Source organism: Struthio camelus, chromosome 9 (genome assembly GCF_040807025.1).
Source record: "Struthio camelus isolate bStrCam1 chromosome 9, bStrCam1.hap1, whole genome shotgun sequence".
Lineage (NCBI taxonomy): Eukaryota > Metazoa > Chordata > Aves > Struthioniformes > Struthionidae > Struthio > Struthio camelus.
This window is the reverse complement of record NC_090950.1, coordinates 13,346,989-13,366,252: the sequence shown is the minus strand read 5'-3', so window position 1 is coordinate 13,366,252 and position 19,264 is coordinate 13,346,989. Positions and strand designations below refer to the sequence as shown.

The 19,264-nt window shown below is 41.2% G+C and overlaps 1 protein-coding gene across 6 annotated transcripts in view; it reads right to left on the bottom strand.

Annotated features, from left to right (window-relative positions):
* Positions 1–19,264, bottom strand: part of NYAP2 (neuronal tyrosine-phosphorylated phosphoinositide-3-kinase adaptor 2) — a 185,743-nt gene that overhangs the window by 133,308 nt on the left and 33,171 nt on the right. For 4 of the 6 annotated variants that reach the window (XM_068954295.1, XM_068954291.1, XM_068954293.1 and 1 more), the window contains one exon: positions 13,690–13,932. In XM_068954295.1, coding sequence (XP_068810396.1) covers positions 13,690–13,895 — 206 coding nt within the window. In that variant the 5' untranslated portion in view covers positions 13,896–13,932. Of the gene's footprint in view, positions 1–13,689; positions 13,933–15,976; positions 16,088–19,264 lie in introns of those variants that run through there. The other 2 variants (XM_068954296.1, XM_009675747.2) reach the window with 1 other exon arrangement.

Here is a 19,264-nt window from a genome sequence, read left to right as displayed (position 1 = left end):
CTAATATCAAAGCAGATACTAATAACGGAAGTAGTGAAAGATAGCTGAAAAATCAGTCAGTATTGCTATACTACACAATCAAAGCATCAACCCAAAATACCTTATCCTACCAAAAAAATCCTTTAACACATTGCATGGTAAGATATCTCCTTATTCAAATGCTGCTGTTGCACCAGCATTCTAGCGTGCATTCGCTGGCAGGGGTGCACAACACCATGCCGCAGAACAGAGCGCCTTTCTTATCCGCGTCCCTAACGATGAACAAAATATTGCCTTCCCATTTAATGGGAAAGTTATGTACAAATATACCTCTAAATTAGCTCCCAGGGCAGGTTAATGTTCTGTTGCTGTGGATCATCTCCAAAATGGTAACCAAAAATAAATGCATTTCAATCAGAACACAAGGAACACCAGCAGTCTCATACCGAATAGCATTAATTATAAATATTTGCACCCAGACTGATTGCTTAGGAAATGAAGATGAAAATCTGATTGACTGGAACTGGAAATTGAAAATAGACTTTCCTTAAGTTCGAAAACGACATCATAAATCACTAAAATCATTAGTTCCAACATACAGACTTGAGAGTTGGTCTCTTTATAACTCTTGCTAAATTGCATCTGCACAGTAGACAAATAATTTAAGGGTTTGGGTTTTTTATTATTGAGGTTTTTAAACCAACTAAGCTAGCAGCGTCTTCACATAATTTTGTTACTGTGCAGACTGTTGCCCTCTATTCTAGTCAGGCACCCGCAGACGTACCTGAAATGAAGTACTCTCTACGCCGGATCTGACCAAATGGGAAAGAAAACCCACGCCGCTTCTGTCGGGCATCTTTTTTTTTCCACGGATTTTTTTTTCCCTTCCTTGCAAATTGTAGAGTCAGTACAGAAGTCTCATGGTATGTTAACTCTGGGGCAAATTTTTAAGTGGCCATAAATACCAATTACAGAATACAAGCTCTTTTCTGCCACACACAGTAAACATAGCCACAGAAGCCACCTCCCAGCGGAGGCAACTTGGCCTTACAGCGCCCGTTGTCCATCACCCACCAGAAAGGCTCCCTCTTTGGGGTGCCAGGAGCTGCTCCAGGAAAACAGAGGAAAGGAAACCAGAGGGTGAAAGGGATCCTCCTCCCAGCAGTTCCTCTCTGAATGCCCAAACATGGCCTGTGGAGGGGCAGGGAAGATGCAGACACCAACGGCCACGGCCACGTATGCTGTGACACCACCCTCTAGCAATGCCATTGGGGCAAGACTGCACTTCTGCTCTTCTCCCCGCTGGAGAGGGAAGGAAGGTGCAGACAGACACTTGTTCTCAGCACTGGCTGTCTTGAACGCAAGCCCCACCGCTGCCTTCCCTTGCCTCATCCCCACCACTGCTCCCTCTGCTGAGGTTGCCATTTCTCAGATCTGCTAATCAATTGCCTTTTGTGACTTCTCTTAAAACAAGTAAAGTCAGGAAAAAAAAATAGGCTACATTTTGCTAAGTGAGTAATTACAGAGAGATCACTGTCATCTTGGCCATTAGGTCTGAGAGGAAGCGTAATAAGCAGCAAGGAGCAAAGGGATTTTTGGGGAAGTGTTTTGGGAACGCTCTATGGATGTCTCAAGCTTAGCTTCTTGCGACATATAGTTGGTCCTGACTAGTTTTATTTTGCTCTGTCCTCATTCACACTCCTGAAATCTAGTACAAATCTACAGCAGGTGATGGAGAAAGTCCCTCCAGAGAAGCAGTATATTGCACAAGTACGATCAACTGCTCAACCGCATCAAAGAGCCCCTTCGTTTCTGACAAGAAAAAAAAAAGTCTGTAACTTTGTACAAAATAACCATTTTATCTTCCCAAATAGATTTTTATGAATGGAAAGAGTGAAGAAAATACCTATAGCACATTTTTGTTGATCTCTGTCCATTTTGTTTTGACTCAACACTGAATCAAAAGGGAGAGGAGGGAACTCGCGCCAGATGATGCTGAGGAAATCACGATGATGCTCAAACACAGTTTTCCCTTTAAGAAGCTGCCAGGGCTCAAGGAGTCACAAGGCAAAATGGTGCGTGCACGTCTGCGCGTGCTTGTTTCATACGCCATGACGCTCTCTAGCCGCACTAGCATGTGTGTCATGTGATACAGGGGTTGCCATGGCAAGTACATACGCAATTTTTGATCTGCTTCACCACAGACGGAGCAGAATTCAGATTAACAACGTAGGAATACCACCGTATGGAAAGAGCTGTACTCTGCTTAGCCTAGCAGTTTGGATTAGAAGCTGAAACAATTTAAATTAAAATCTCTGATAAGTGGTATTTGTGTTATGCTGATTAAAAAGTTTTATCTCAGAATAACAGCCATTTAACTTAAATGCTATCAGTTTGCTCTTTGAAAGCTTTAGCACACATTGCAGTACATGAATTTCAGTACGCTTTCCCCTTGAAATACACACAAAAGTGTATTTCTGCTTTAGCCACCAAAACACAGATGCAAATAGTATAGAGAGAAACGGGAAAATTACTTCAGTGAAATATGTTAAAAACAACTCTGAAATTCAGTAGGTGATATTTTTAATGTGGCAGTCTGCAGGCTGATAGTCAACTCGAGAGATTCATGCGAAACACTGCTGACACTGAGGTAAGAGCTATGTCACAGATATGTTTTAACATCTGCTACCAAAGGTCAGAGGCTTGCCAATATAACCATTTGATGAAGGACCGCGTCATACAGCTTTCTCTAACTCAGTGATAAAATATGACTGGAGCCATTTGCAATGCCAGGCCAGATTTACAGAGGCAATTCTGTTCCTGCAGAGGCGGCCACAGGATCGTTTTAACTTATGGACGTGTTTGTTCCAACGAGGCACGTTATTCCCATCCTTCTGAGAACCTCACTGCGGTGCCAGGACGCACCATGAAGAACCAGAATACTTTTGGCACACGTTGCCCTGAACACTTCGTTGTTTCATAGATGTTCAAGTGATTTTTCAGATGTGCTACTGCTCCAAGAGAAGACATTTCCTAGTCCTGAATCATCATCATCCTTTTGATACTAATCTACAAGCTTTAAACAAAAATTACAAGGAGCCTAACCAGGGCTAGGGAGTGCCCAACCTCTGAGGAATCAAGTAAAGGCAAGAAGGCCTCAGTACACTGCAATTCTTCACACAAGTTACCCCTTTCTCTGCTTTTCTCAGAAATGTTCGAAGAAACCCATTCTGCATTGAAAAGGCAATTGCTCTAGACAGTGTTTCCTTCCAGCAAGGAAACCAAATAAAAATTTAATTCAGGTTAAATCCAAATGGATCCCCAAACCCCTCACATAAGGGCTTCCAAACTAAAACATCAATCGCTTACCGTGGTGCTGCCCCTGATACGCACAGCCCCATTCGTGCCTCCAGTTGTTACCAACTCATGACAGCAGAAAGCGCAGAGCCTTCCCACCACGTAAAGATCAAGATGTCGCTTTTATTTTTTCCCTTTACTAAAAGATACTTTGTCTGGGCTTCACAGGTAAACTTCAGACCCTTCTCCTTTTTTAACACTATGCTTCTTACTCCAGCTATCTGCACATCTCAATTCCATTACGCATCATCTGTTTGTCTCCAATAGCAAGTGATTGTCCCCTTTATTGTTGATTTAAAGGAATCAAAATACTAAGGATTTCCAGGATTTCCTCTCAATTACAGTGGACTGTATTTAATGTTTTTGATTGTTATTATTTTTAAATCTGATGTCCATAAAACTGGCAGTCTGTATCACTACTGCTCTAATCAAGAGGCTTCTCCCATAATGAAACCGCCTAACAGATTATATGGATTTTGACTGAAACGGTCTTGAAACTAACCGTTTATGGAAGATGAATATCAAAATCTAGCAGAAAAACTGCTTTAATATGCACCTGTTTTTTGTTTATTACAAAATTGCCGACCTCTCTCTCAAAGTCATCTCATTACCAAAAATTAGAAAAATGAGAACACTAGTTAGAGCTCCTATTAATGTGATTTTGGTGCTGGCAGACTAATTTTTTAATTAGCCTCTCTTTGTTTCTTGATTCAGACTTGCACACTGTGGCAGGCTGAAGGATTGTCCCCGATAGAGCTACGATGCTCAACATCAGATAAATAACTTCCCTCATGTTCACCAACACCCCCATTGGGGCCCTGAGCTTTTTGCAGACAGCGGGAACTCGCTTCTCCATCTCTGCATGCAGAGAAACAAAACAAACTTTATGTTTAATTATAGAAGATTATTCTCTAGATGGGCTACATTTTTAAACAATCTTTTTTGCAATACTAAAGGACTCAGCAGTTTACTTTCCCTTTGTCTTTAAAGATTCAATTAAAAGTATGTTTCAGAAATTAAATTACAGCATGAAATTAGCTAAGGGCATGAAATACTGCATTTGCCCTAGCATTCAGGGAAAGGCTGTACAAAGCAATTCACTTAATGGCTCCTAACATGTGATCTCCACTTAATGACTAAAGTGCCCTCAGCTAGCAGAGAATCTAGCAGTGAGATACGCCCTATATAATCCACTAGGAGGAAGAACGGATTAAATGCAGGTAAGTTTTAATTTATGGTAAACGCCACAGTTACTGCCGTTTTTGTTCTTTTAAAATGTTACAGTTTTCTTGTGTAACACGCTTGTGGGCAGGAATACGTGTATTTTGGTTTTGGCTGGCTGTGGCCCTCTCGATCCTGACACACTCCAGAAGCATCTGCCAGAGTCTATTGGAAACGTTTCTCTCCATCTTTCAGAGAGCACTGCGGGGTACAATTCATCACTGCCGCTCGGGACACGCTTCAGCTTATTCGGTGCTGTACTAATATATGAAAGGAAATGCGCAGCCCCCTAACTCTTCAGCGGTCCCTTTAGTCACCTGTTGGGTACAATTTCAGCTCACGTTGCGAGCCGCTTTTGCGCGGTGCGCACACACAGCGTCAGTGTTGTGGTGGAATCTAATTTCCATTGGGGGTCCTTGGGCACTGTGCAATAAAAAAAGAAAATAAAAACCAGTAACAACGCTACTTATGAGTGTCTTCTGTGGGACCACAAAGCTTGCGTCACCCATTCAGTGGCAATGCAGCCCCTGCGTGGGGGCGCAGCACCCGCTCCCCAGCGCAGCTGCCTAGCCTCTCCCTGCCCCGGGGCCGGAGGGCAGCGGCCCCTCGGCAGTGGGGACGGCTGCTCCTGCTCCATTATTGATGGAGGCTTTGTGCTAAAGACATTTTTCACATGGGATTTTGGGGCGGGGGGGGGGGGAAGGTTTGGTATTTTTGAACAGACTTCGCTTAAGATCACCAGTCAAATCAGAACGGGAAGCCTTGGAAGGCAACTGAAAGGAGTCTCACGTTAGCTGCAAAGCCTGCAACTAATGCCTCTGCAATCCACTTCTGGTCTCATCTCTCATTTCTGCTGTTTTAATTTGATCGCATACAAATCTAATCAGGACACAGGCATATTCCTGTTTTCCTATGAATTTCAGCCCCTGCTTTAGCATAATTTAGCAACAAGATGCCCACACAACAGATGTTTCTATTGCAGAGGTGGTCTGTGCTGATATTCTCTACTTCTAGGGGTATAGCCAAGAGCAGACTCTTTAGGCCAAGAAAATAAGCATCCTGATTGAATTATCAAGCACCATACTATGTTTGGGTTTTCCTGTGGAGGACAGAAAAGAAAAAAGCACATGCAGCCTGTCAGAAGGGTGCTGAGCAGGAGAGCATGCAACGGGCACGACTGCCAGCCAGCGTGGGGGCAGGGGCATGAAGTAATCCCTTTTATTATTAATGACAGCAAAACGCAGCTGCAATTCACAGCCCTGGAAAGAGCAATGGGCTGAGCTCAAAGAACGTGTCTATTTTTCTTCAACTTTATGAGCGGTATTGTTAAAAGACGGATTTTCCTGAAGGCAAAGAAAGATCCTCTCATGTTATTCTAATGCTAGCATACAGCCAGTGCTGGCATGTAGTTCTACTGCGTTCTCAGCCTGGTACTGCACTTTCCCACTTTCCCAGTTTTTATGTGTGTGTGTATGTTTTAAACATAGATGGTTTTGGCAGAATTTCCTAAGCGCATGTGTGTGAATGTGCATGCCTGCAATTTTGCTGCTTACGGGTTACCAGACTACTACCCTCGGCCCCCTTCTGTAGAAAGACCAGTTCTTCAGGGAGTAACTAACTTCCTAATTCAGGTCTCAGGCAATGACAAAACGGATCAGGTGTCGGTGTACTTCAGCATGGAGTACACTCTGCATAGGGGGAGTCTAGGACAGACCAACACTTCACTTCTGCCAGCAGTCCTGGGCTAGCCTCTGCTAACGTTACATGACAGATCAATAGTGCTGTTCTAGTGAAAGCATTTCTTCATTATTGAAGTCTAAATTAGTTATAAAGACTCGAGCTGGGGAGTCTTCAAAATAAGTTTCCCCCCCCCCCCAATCCAGTCTTCACAGATAACAGGCTTTATTTCTGCTCTGGAAAACATTCTGTGGAATTTCATAGCCTCCTCGCAGCCGTTCCCCAAGCACATGGAAACCTGGCTAGCCACGACCGCGCGGCCAGAACCCTAGAGGGTACTGCAAAATACCCACTTGTTAAAAAGCTCTGTATGCATTTCTGTCCTACAAAGATGCGTGGGGCTGCTTTTGGATAAGAGGCAATGTGGGATAGTGAAACCACTTTTTAACTTCCAGGCTAAAATTACAATCACACATCCTATCATGAGCAAGAAAAAAAGCTAGAAACAGAGGCAGAACAAGAAGGAAGGACTGAACACTGGGCATTATGATCCCTACGCCCCCCCCTGCACTTCTCAGCCATGGTATATAGAGGGTCATCTCAGTGGGAGAATGGACCTGTCTCCACAACGACTCAGGCTGCTGAGATGGCACCAGCCTGCAGGTTGCAGGTGAACATCCATCCCAGTGCAACTGGACCAAGGCCAGTGACTCATTTACACAGGTGGTCAGACAGCCTGTGAATAGCAATCGCAGAGACACACTTAGACTGGATTTTAACAAGAAGGAAAAAAAAGATTTGGGGGGGGGGGCCCTTCTGTATCCCATTTTTAAGTCCTCTCAGCTCGCTATGACCCCATGCCTCTAATTATCCTTTTAAATACAGCAAAAAAATCCTGAGCACAAATGCACCTACTTACACAGTGGAACTGCATCTCCCTGAGCAATCTGTGGAATGAGGAGAGAGAAAATATCTTGCGCTTCCTCACAGGAGGGTGAGAACTAGAGCTAAGAGCCCTAAAACCATGGAAGATTTACTGAAAATAACTTCAAGATTTAGGTTCCAAATCGATTATGATTTTGCCTGATTTTCTTGATAGGCGAGATTACCAAGTAGGCTATCCTCTGTGGCAAATTTTAATGACATTTGTTGCAAGACTGTCCTAAAATAAAACCTCTGGGAATATATTGCAATAGCAATATACTGTATTTGCATCGTGTCTGCTGTTTATTTTGTGTGGCAATAATACGAGTGGCCATATGGGTATGAGCATTTGGAAGGGAGGATTTGTTGGCTAGATCATCACATCTGTTTACTTACAAACGCAAGAAAAATACATTTGGAGGTCACTGACTGCACAACCATTTTACTTACTCTTGATGAAAAAACTGTTAATGCTACATCAACCTAACTTCAGAAGAGACCCTAGAACATTTTTATAAGATAAAGGTTTCCAAATCCTTCTAAAACTAGTCTCCACTGCACCTCATCAGTGGAGTTCCAGCCACTTCCACCATAAAGGGGGCACAGTATTAAATTAATCTACAATGCAATGGCTATGCAACATGTTCGGGACGTGAAGGAAACAGAACTAGTGCCACAGTTAAGCTTCCTCATAAGATACAATCTTTACTTAAGAAAGCACGTACCACTGACCTCATACCCAAAAATCTCTGGTCCACCAAGTGAACTTAGATTTGGAATTTTATTTATTTATTTACAGTAGCAACAGGTCCACAAGCTTGTAATTCATAACATCTCAATAATCTGCTTGCAGGCATTTAAACTGAGACCCTCACCATGGTCAAAAGCATTTACTGCATTTCTTTTTTATTTTTCTTGAGGTCTGGCTGCAAGCATATCGCAATCTAGTAAGCACAAACATTCTACTGCACTGAAATACATAGCTCACCAGCTACAATTTCAATTACAGACAAATGTTTACAAAAAAGAAAAAACAGTACTTCAAGCATTCTTTTGCCTAAAGTATTTTTCTGATTTCAACATGTTATTGAAATTAAGTTCCTTGCTAATGGTAGGTTCACAATGAAATAATTTTCCCTAGTTAATTTTTAATTCTAGTAGAAAACTTTGGGTAGAAACACTTCAGCATGTCCATGCACTCTAAGACTACATGTATTTGCACAGTTGAACAGTTTTTGGCAATGAATAATCCCAAACATAGAAATGTTTTTATCCTTGTTTGCTGTTGCCCACACTTGATAGCACTTAATTTTTAGCTGAAGGACACATACATTATGTCTTATTTACAAAAAACGAGGGACAGAAAACTACAGAGGGATAATGCTTTAACTCGATTACCTCCACAATTAAAAAAAAGGACAAGAGAAAAATATTATCTTACTTTTGCCGACGGGTTAGTCTTCAATATTTGATTTGCCATGGGAAGGAGAGGTTAGGATGACAGCTGTTCATTACAATCCCTTCTTTATTACAAAAGCTTAACTCTGCCACTGGCTGGCCGGCCCATTTCTGCTAGCTTTAACACACAACAGTGCTCCTAAAAGCTCCTCCTCTTGACAGCATCTCTCTGGATACTTCCCTCAACAAGCAGAAACAAGGCTTTCCACAGAGCTATTTCAGTGCTGTGACAGAGCTACAAGCATGGGAACCATTAGAAACAAAGAAATACTTTGGTGGCTAAGGCTAGGATTTAGCTGGTAGAAATTCATGCCCACTCACCCCATCTACTTTACACTAGAGCAGTTACATCTTCATAGCGTTGCAAATCAAAATGCCAATATCCCTGACAGGAACAGCAGCTTAAGTGAAATCTAAAAACTAGACGCCAAAACTTTGAAAGCATTCATGTCCTTCAGCCCCAGTCGCTCCCTGTGATTAATGTGACTTGTCTCAACCTACAGAGGAAGGCAACGGAAGATGAGGAGGGGCACTCATCATTTGCTTCTTATGGAAGAATTTGTATTCGTTCAATTAATAACACCACCAGGGAAATCTTCACACAAGATTATGTATGATAGAGGTAAGGTATCTAAAATATATACGTTTCAATTATGGATGAGTCAGAAAGCAACTGCCCATTATAACAGGTGTCCTATATAAACTCAGAACACTCACCTTTCCTCTGGCACGCAGAACAGACGAGGAAAACATACCTCCTGTTCTCAGAACTACGGCCTACAGCAGACACTGTATCTTGGCGAAGGTACTTCTTCCATCATGGCAACTGTATTCCCCGTGAAAATGATACTGCTTCATAACTTTATTTGCAATTTATAAGCTGTGGGCAATATGCCAGTATGCTTTGCTGGTCTGGACACAGACTTCTGAACACACAATCATGGAGTAGTGCAGCCAGACAAATAAAAGATGAAAGGGAAAAACAGCCTAAAAATTACATACAGTATACATACACTAACATATTTATTGCAGCTTACTCCCAACTACTGATCAGCATATTAACCTTATTTTCTCCGCGTGGTCACTAACTATACTAAAATTAGGTCAGAAATTCAGATCAGATCAAATGACTCAGTCCAGCAAGATCAGACAAAGACTAGTTGCTTTTTTTTTTTCCAATCCAATATGATGGGAGTTTTATCCCTTGCCATTCAGATTAGATCCATATATTGTTCCCCCACAATCAGAACCACACAAGACAAATTAACAGTCATACCGAAGGTACATCAATGCTACTGAAGAGATACAATGCAATGTATCCTTTCTAAGGTAAAATGTACAATATAATGGCTTTTTTTATTTTTAGGTCATTTTTCAGATCTTGCTTGCAAACTGCTGAGACTATCTAATGCATTTCAATGAACTTTTATGTCATGGAGAACAGTTAGCAGATGATTCAGGTAAACGACACCTTCCAACAAAGTTGTGTGTGAATACCACCACTCTATTAGATAAGAAACTATTCTATCTTGAGCTCTTAATATACATGATCAGCCTTCTTCTAAAAAAAAGAAGTATTTGAAAACTATAATTGAATAGCTCCTAAAAAATTACATAGTCTGCCTATTTTATGGTTTTCTGTTCTGTATCTTCATAGGTGCCAAAGACTTGCAGCTGTTTTATTTTGATCCCTCCAAGCAAAAGGAGGATATTTGCTGGATCCCCCTCTCCTCATCAAGATCCACCCACAGGCAATCACAGGAGACGACTCTCTTGTTGCTAAGGGAATTGTTTTCAGTTGTTCTTAGTCTCCAGACTGTTAGCACTGCACATGTGCACCACTGCTATGTCAGCCACACTATCAGGAATTAGGGATAATGTAAGTGTCCACCAAGATGATAAGGTAAGGACATAAGGAAAATTGTTCAGAACAAAGAATAAATTAATAATCCTGTTTTACCATTTCTGACCGCCATGTGTCAATGGACACCATGGTCTTGGATGAATCCCTGGAGATTCCCACAGGGAGCAGATGCAATTGCAGTCAGCCTGAGTGACTTTAGATGTCATTGCTCCTTTAGTCAAATGTGATGTTATCCCTTGGTCCATCGTTGTTTTCAGTTTTCCTAATCAAGAAGCTCATCAATGTCACCCTTTCCCTTCTTTGTCCTTTCTCTTCCCAATTTTACAAAGGGAAAAGACAGAGAAAGAGGCTAGGTGAAGATACGGTTTCCCAAGGCTTCCTAGGGTTCTCCTAGGAGACTGTTGTCCCCTCCTCAATGTTACAGGAGTGAGTGAAGTGGAGACCAACAAGATGGAGCAGAGGGGATCACTGTAAATGTGGTTTCCCACAGAGGAGTGCTATCTCCAAGAAATCTGTGCACCTCCAATCTGTATATATATCCTGTTCCTCAGATAAACCCACTATATTACTGGGCATCTCCCTGAATTGCTAGGGTTTCCGCTGCAGGCAGCATACCTGTAAGAAGCACCCCTGCTGTCAAGGGATCCCACGGGAGACAAAGCTACTTTGGGTCTCCTCAGAAATCAAGGCATGAGACAACTCCATCCTCACACAACCGTTGCCCAGCCCAGGCCTACCCATTACAGAACAGACGCAGATCCTGATGTGAAAGTAGAAGGTAAGAAGTGCTGGCTAGCGCTTTATCACTCGCTGCCCACATCATTGCATCTTTTCACTCTGTATCCAGGGAGCAGAGCTCTTTTCTCAGTGATTTCAGTCAGAGGTTTTGCACGAGCAAGAATTTCATGGTTTGGCTCTGCCCTAACCATCTGCACTTATCCAGAGCTCTTTATCAAATCATTTTGCGAAGATCAATAAATAAAACCACACAAATCAACCACAAGGTAACAAATATTGTTACCGCTATTCGGCAAATGGTCAAATGAGGTACAGAGAAGCTTAGCCAGAGGCACGTAAAAGAACCAGGTATGTCAAAAACTCATGCCTCTAATAACTTATTTATAACAAAACCTACTTCAGCTTTTGGCGTCCTTTACAGTCACACATACCTGGAATTATGCGCATAGGAACAGTTAATCTAGAGCCCAGAATAATTAGCTGCCTAAAGTCTATATTCTGTATATATCTGTATATATTGACAGTGTAACACAGTTTATCATCAGATGAAGAAGTTGCCACAAGAGCTGGAAAATTTTTTTTCCAGTCAACAGTAAATTAATAAGAAAATGAAATTTTAACCAATTCAAAATATTTGCTAATTTAATTTGATATTTTTTTCCTTAGGTGGGAAAGAAACACAAAATTTACAAGCAGAACGTGCTCTTCATCTCAGTGCTTTGAACAACAGTCTACTGACAAGCACTTTTGCTTAGCAGGTGAGAGGTGGATTCAAACTCTTCCTCTGCTTTATGTAACTAGAACGTAACTAATCCCTCCATCAGATCAAGAAATATTTTGAAGTGGATCTCAGTATCCTCTCCTCTTGGAACTTTTGCAATATAACTGTTCACTAGCACTAGCAATAGAGCAGAGAGAGAAGGAAGGAGAATAAACAGCAGCTGCTCTTACTGCCAAAGGTACTCTTCTTTGCCATCTTATATACCGGTACCCCCTCCCAGTGGGGAGCAGGATAGCAGGAATTTAACAAAACACACATCCAACATGGATCAAAACCAAAAAAACCCTACATTAATTTGCAGCAAGGAGAAAGTTTTTCTCACGAAGACATGCACAGCTTAGTTCCTGCTATAAGGAACCTCTGCCTTTGACTCCTCAACAGTCACCCAAACAGTCACCCAACTCCTCTAAACATCACCCAAAAGGAGCTGGCAAACAACACTAGTGTCAGAAGATTCCAAAATACACATCCTCGCTAGAAATTAAATTAGCGACCAGTCAGAAAATTCTGCTTCTTGAAATGTAAAGCAGCCATAATTTGACTTCATGTCGTTCTTCTCCCTCTCCCCTTCAAACTGGATGTGCTGCTCTTTTCCTTTTAACGTCCCATCAAAATTATCAGACTATTGAGATGTCACTGGAATGCCCATAGCACAGCATGTCTGTTATACCTGGCTGTACAGCGTCCAAGACATCGCATAATATTTAATCACTTAAAACTGCAATGCAAAAGACTCATGCTGGGAAAAAAAATTCAAAGGACCTTTTAACAGTTTGTGCTCAAGCGATTCATTTGCATATACAACTTTAATACTCAAATAATTACCTGTATTATAAAATGTGTCCATCTCTTCAACAAAACATAAATTTTGGATACACGTGTGATATCTATACACACAGACAAATACAGACATATTTATGTATGTATGCATTCTACTCATCCTTCTTCCTCTCCAGGAGGATACAGAGATTTCATTGCTATCCATTGGCACAGGAGGCCAGGTAACGTGAGCACTCCTCTCATTAACTGTCAATTAAAGTCAATGGAACTGTTCAAGAACCACCATTACAGGGTTGTGCCCATCAGCGGCTTGATACATTTTCCTTTAAATGACTGCAGATTTTTTTGCTGGCTTCAGAGAGCGCAGAATAGTGAGGAGGTCATAAACAACAACATTTTTTTGCAAATTCTAAGACAGCAATTAGAGACCTTTAAATTTAACAGATTTAAGACATCAACTCAAGGAGAGTCCGTTTTGATCTGTGAGGCTGTCCCTGTCCTGTAAGAGCTCACACACCAATATAACTTTGCACAAAATGCACGCTATACCTCCGAAAGCACCAACTGGATGAAGACCTGGTTTCTGCTAGAAATGCATCTCCAATACTAAATACTGGAACTTTTTGTTACAAATCAGACCTGTTGGAGATACCACACATGCCCAAACTGAATACATTTGGATGGGAATATTTTCTGTCATTGAGGCGGGCAGGACCATTCATTATCACATCTACACACTGTAAAACAGGCACAATTAACAGTTTGACATGGGTGAATGGCCTGCATGGCTTTTAGCAGTAAGCTGCTTAGAAGCCAACTGATCTACACAGTTTTACCACAGCTGAGACACTGAGGCCTTCACTGTTCGTTTACTCTGCTAGATTACTCATCTTTTTACCAAAATACTTACCGTTTTATTGCTTCTTCTTGTTTTCGGCGTTTTTCACTCTTTTCTTTCAAGTAAGCCAGGTTTGTTTCATTCCTCATGCGATCATTCTCTCGAGCAATGTCTGATGCATTCTGTATAACCAAGCCATCATAGGCCTTCATCCCCATATCTTCAATATACTGGAGAAAAGCGCCCAAAGTGACCTCCTCCTGATTAGAACTCATCATCTTGCCGGAGATAATGAACAAAGGAAAGCAACGTTCCCTGCAGGTTGAACAAACACATAATCCTTTAATAAGTAGGAAAACAGCTTACGGTTTATGACAGCAAAAATTGTATCAATTGTAATTAGCAGATCTCTCTAAGAGAGAACTTTTTAAATAGGAGGCTCTCTCCTATCTAAAGGACAGGAAACAAACCTATTCAGATTACGGAACTAGGTTACTGTAAAGAGAGACAAGAGAAAATAAAAACTAAGTGCCTCCTCTTTCAAGTGATGCAGATCCATCCAATCACATTGTTCAAGTCCCACAGATTATGTGGATCATAACGTTTTATTCCACCACTTCCTGTTCACTAGTCCTCTTCAGTAGCAATGACATTGACTTCCCTGACTCTCAGCTTCAACTGAATTGAAAAGACTTCCATCCAAGGACCAAAGGTCCTTTTTTACAGTTTAGAAAAACCTGCACTAGAGCAGATCACCAGACAAAATTCCTATTCAGCAGGATATTCCAAAGTTCAGGTGGAAAATATTGTTATATTTTTTGGAATAAAAAACCCAAAAGTTTCTGCAGGTCCAAAATCTAGAAAGATATTAAGAAGTAGAGAAAACTGTTTCACAGCATAACACAGATTTGGGCCTCGTAGCTCCTGGTCATCTGTTGCTAAACAGCTTCTAAGTTTGGAGCTCCAAGAACAGCCAAGAAATCCTAGCTGAGCTTGGACCTTCAGCTCACTGACACGCTTGAACTCTCCAAGCTCCCACATTTTTTCCACAGGTATGAGAAACACTTGGCTTTACTGTACCTTCAGCTAAACAGCATGGAGCACAAAAGTCTATATCCCTAGCTTGCTTCCGGCTCCATGGCAGGGAGCCTAAAAGCTCTCAAAAAGTCCTCATAGGCTTTCCACTCAGCAGCAGACACCTTGGGGGTCACAAGAGCTCTGGTGTACAGGCACATCAGGAAATATTATAGCTGACTTTATAAGCAAGGTACAGCTTCAAGAAACACATTGGTCAACTAGATTCTATAAAAATGGATTAACTATTTATTAGACAAGTATAAAAGGAACTTTAATAAAGCAGGAACGTTCTATCATCTTATTTTAAATGCTGATTATCGCCTCTCTATTTTAAAGTACTGAGATCTTGAGGTACATTATTATCTTTACCTCAGTCCCCTATTTGATCCTCATTTCATAAAAGTGGATTTGAAGCAGAGAGAGAGCGAGTGATACACTGGTGAGCTGCTAACTGAACGCAGCTCTTTGAGGCATGCTCGTTTCCTCGCTACCAGACTAGCCCCCTGTTCCCTGAAGAAGGCTGCTGTGACTTCTCGGAAGCAACCTCAGAATGATGCCAGCACTGCGACTACAAGTGATCTTACTGAATAGGCAATGAGAATCCTGCCTGCACACAGATCTTAGGGGCAGAGCCCTTGTATGATCAGCGTCCAAAATCTTTCCTCCATTTCCCAATATACTGTCATATTTCTAATCTTTATTATAGCATTGTTCCACACTGCCGGACAAGTAAAATTCTCATCTGGGTAGGCTGATCCTAAAAAATAAAATGAAAAGCTCTGATAGATTCTAGTAGTCACTGTGGGCCTTCAGGCACAGCCCTTAACACAAGAATAAAATGCTTTTAAACCCACAGAATAAGCAATTTGCAGTGGATGAAAAGGGTACAGTAATATTTTTCCAACCTCTACAGTTTTTTTCCTTTTGATAATTTGAAGGGGGCATCGGCAACAACAAGCTGTTTTCAGACAATTAATGCTTAAAGCATACCAATATTTTTTTCCCTTTTCTCCATGTTTCTATGAAAATCAAAGTTGTTTTTGTGTCATGGAAAACTGACTGTTAAAACCATGAAGACTCAAGAGGATGCAAAGGGTTTGCTCCCATCATCTCTTCCAGCCTCCTAAGACAGCCTTTTCTATCAGCTGGGCCTGAATGTGAGCATTTGGATGATGTTCAGGGTCACTGATCTTAATATAGTATCAGGCATGGGTACAGTTTTCTTCTAGTAATCCCAGCAGGCTACAACCAGTGAAGGAAGCCTTAGTACAGCCCAATGTACCTGCATGCAATTTCACACAGCTTTGAGACTGGAACTGAGTAGAACTCCACTAGGCTGGAATATGCACTGAGCGTATACATTCACCTTCATATATATTCACCTTCAGATGCATGTTATCTACAAAGAAGCAAATGGGGAAGATAACATTACGATGGGCTAAACAGATCCCATTGATTTACTGATGTTTCCATGGAAATAATTTTGGACCGATTCAACTAAGTCTAGATACCATAGCCTCTACTTGGCAGTCTCTCTGTCTACAGCACGAAGCCTGCCTGATAAAGGACAACACTAATGGCATAAACAGCTCTGATGCCAAAGTTTCCAAACTTCCCAAATGGTATCAGCTTCTTAACGTTTAAAACCTAGGCAGTTTCCCCAGAAGATGTTATTTCACTGCATCTTCCCTTTCAGACTTCTAGTATAGTCCAGTTTCTGTACCGGCAGTAAGTTCAATTAAATTCAGTTAACCTGTACAACAGAGAAACCTGACTCTAGTGACCTTAAAGGCAGTTTTGCCACCGGTTTCTCCAAGGATCAGACTTTACTCCTGAAATACAATATGAAATTGGACACTGAAGATAACTTCAGTAGGCTTTCAATAAACGCACTGCTGATCTATTTTTCCTGAGACAGAGAACTTGCTCTGCTTTACACGCTCTTTTACGGCAATAATACTGCATTTTTTTCCATATTTTCCTTTTCTTTCTGCATGTCTAAAATGAGTGGCCATTAAGGATATGCTGAGTTTACTTGTATTATAAAATTTATTTTCACAAAAAAGTATTAATACCAAGGTCATTCTGATTAGGAAAAGGCTAAAATACACAGGCCTTTATTCTGCAGCCTGCACTGACCAGATACTGTGTACAGTTTTATCACCGATGTGTCTATTATTAAACTCATGCAGAATGCCATAAATTCACATGGTATCCAACAAATAGAGCAAGGCATATTCTTTGCCTCAAAAGGGGTCCAACCCTGCAACAGTACTAAGCATAACTCTAGCTGCTGAACCTTCTGTGACAGTGTCAGCACTCTCATGACATAGAACTCCACCTGGGGTACTCCTGGGGGAAGGCCTAGAGATTTCAAAACCTTGAATCTGCACCTGTGGTACCAACTTTGAAAAGCATCTGTATCAGTAGTAAGTATTTTCTGGATCAAATCTTGTGCATCTCCTTCATGCACAGCATTTTACAACCTCATAGCATTCACAATACTGGACACTTGTGCATGCTATGCTTAAACAGAAAATAAGAATGCAAACAGCCTCAGCAAGAAGCTCAACTAATTATCGTAAACATTTTTACAGTATTAATGTTTCTGGTACAGCACACTAGGACCAATTTTATTTACAGGCAGCAATGCCACTTCAGGGACACCATATTACCGTAATATATCTGTTTTGTAACTGCAATACAGGGCAACCAATACATGTAGTCCACTGAGTGATATGTATCATTTGCTTGTCACCCTCCCCAGGAAATGTTGACTGTGGACAGCACCGATCAACTTTGGATCAAAGGTTTTAGCTGACTGGTGAACTCAGGCAGTGAGCAATTTCTAGCCATCTGCCAGGGAGATACAAGTACAAGCAAATGTTCTGTTTGAGTACATTTATATTTGATTAAAAATATGCAAATATACATTGTTAAATATGTAATGTAAGCTGTATGTAAGGCATCATTTTGGTACCCCAAATACACATATTGTGCTCAGATATCTTGTTAGCTGGCAACAAGGATCATACAGGGGCACTCGTGTCTGCAATCAAATTGTTTAGTGTGGTTTGGTTTTTGAAACCAAGAGCAGCCCTGGAAAATTACAACACAGTAGTTGTGCTGCTTGGGAAGATCTTACAGTGTTCCTTCCTCCTCCCCTCCTCCTTGTAAAGAAAAGGAGGAGATGGGGAGAATGAAACGCCCTGAATTTCAGCTATTGAAGCCAACACACAGAGAAGTCAACAGAAACTGGTCTGAGGCACTTTGTTGCGATCACAGCTAGGCCAACAATGAACATTTCTGGAAGTTCACCTGAGCACAAGGACACAAATAAGGAGCTCTCCAACATGTTCACTTTGTCTCTTGAAAGCCAGTCTAACACTACAAGAAAACTCATGGAGAAGAAACAATCACCCTTATTGTCACCTGACCCTCACAGCATCCAGCTGTTATATACCAGTAACTGTAGGGTAATCTTCATTTTCTAAAATACCAACTGGAAGCTTTTGCAACAATGAGAAATCTGAGCATTCTTCTTACAAGTAGAAATAGACGCTAGGTGACATGACTTAGCCCCACAATGAATAGTCCTAAATTTGCTACATAATTGTGCATTGGTCCTTTCAATGCCAGTACATTTATTAAATGTACACAGATGAATTAGAATATAAAATGCTTTATACTCAAGTTTTGTGACTATCCTGAGGAAGACTTTGGGATAAAACTATGCACAAAAAGAGTCCCTGAATTAACAACATCTTTTTTGCTATTCAGGAAGGTGAAAGTCCTCAAGGTCTAAAAGTCCTGTCACCTTTTCTTATCCAAATCAGAGGAACACTAGCAAGTTCACATTGTAATGATTGCCCATGCAATCAGCTGTCAGCATGGGAGGAGTGAGGGGACGTACGGTGTTTTTTTTTTTTTTGGGGGGGGGGGCGGGGTGGAGGGGGGAGGAGCCTTCCCTGCCAACACATCTGGTTTACTGGCAAGGGCAAGCAGTCCCCTAACTGGTTTTGCCTAGAAATATTTACATAACTAAATTCAAGATCTTTGTAATGATTCAGACAATTTCTATGGGAAAATAATGCATTGGGCTTCACAAGACCTACATACCTTATACTTAACTATTTGCTCTGATGCCAGATATACAGCATCTCAGTTAAAACCAAAAAACATCCCCTTTGCAGATGACCAGTATGCAAAGATGTTGAAGTAAGAACATGAAGAAAAAAAGAAAACAGCCTAATATCACAGTATCACAGGAACGCTATTCGGTAGAGTTCAGAGATGTGGTTCTTCCTCTTATTCACATGAGGATCCCCCAAACATCAGTTGCTTTTCAGCATGCTTGACAGCCATAAGCTGCAGCTGTGCTGCATTGAAAATTGGCAATGCTGACATTAAACTGAAGGAGCTTGTTGAAGTAACAACAAAGGCACTGATTACTTTCTTCTCAAAGCAAAGGGTCTTTTTCTTTTTTTTTTAAGCATAGGAAAATAGAGCCTGGTAATATAACAGTGGAGTTGTCCAAGACCCCAAGTCATGAATCAAATACCTGATTTGT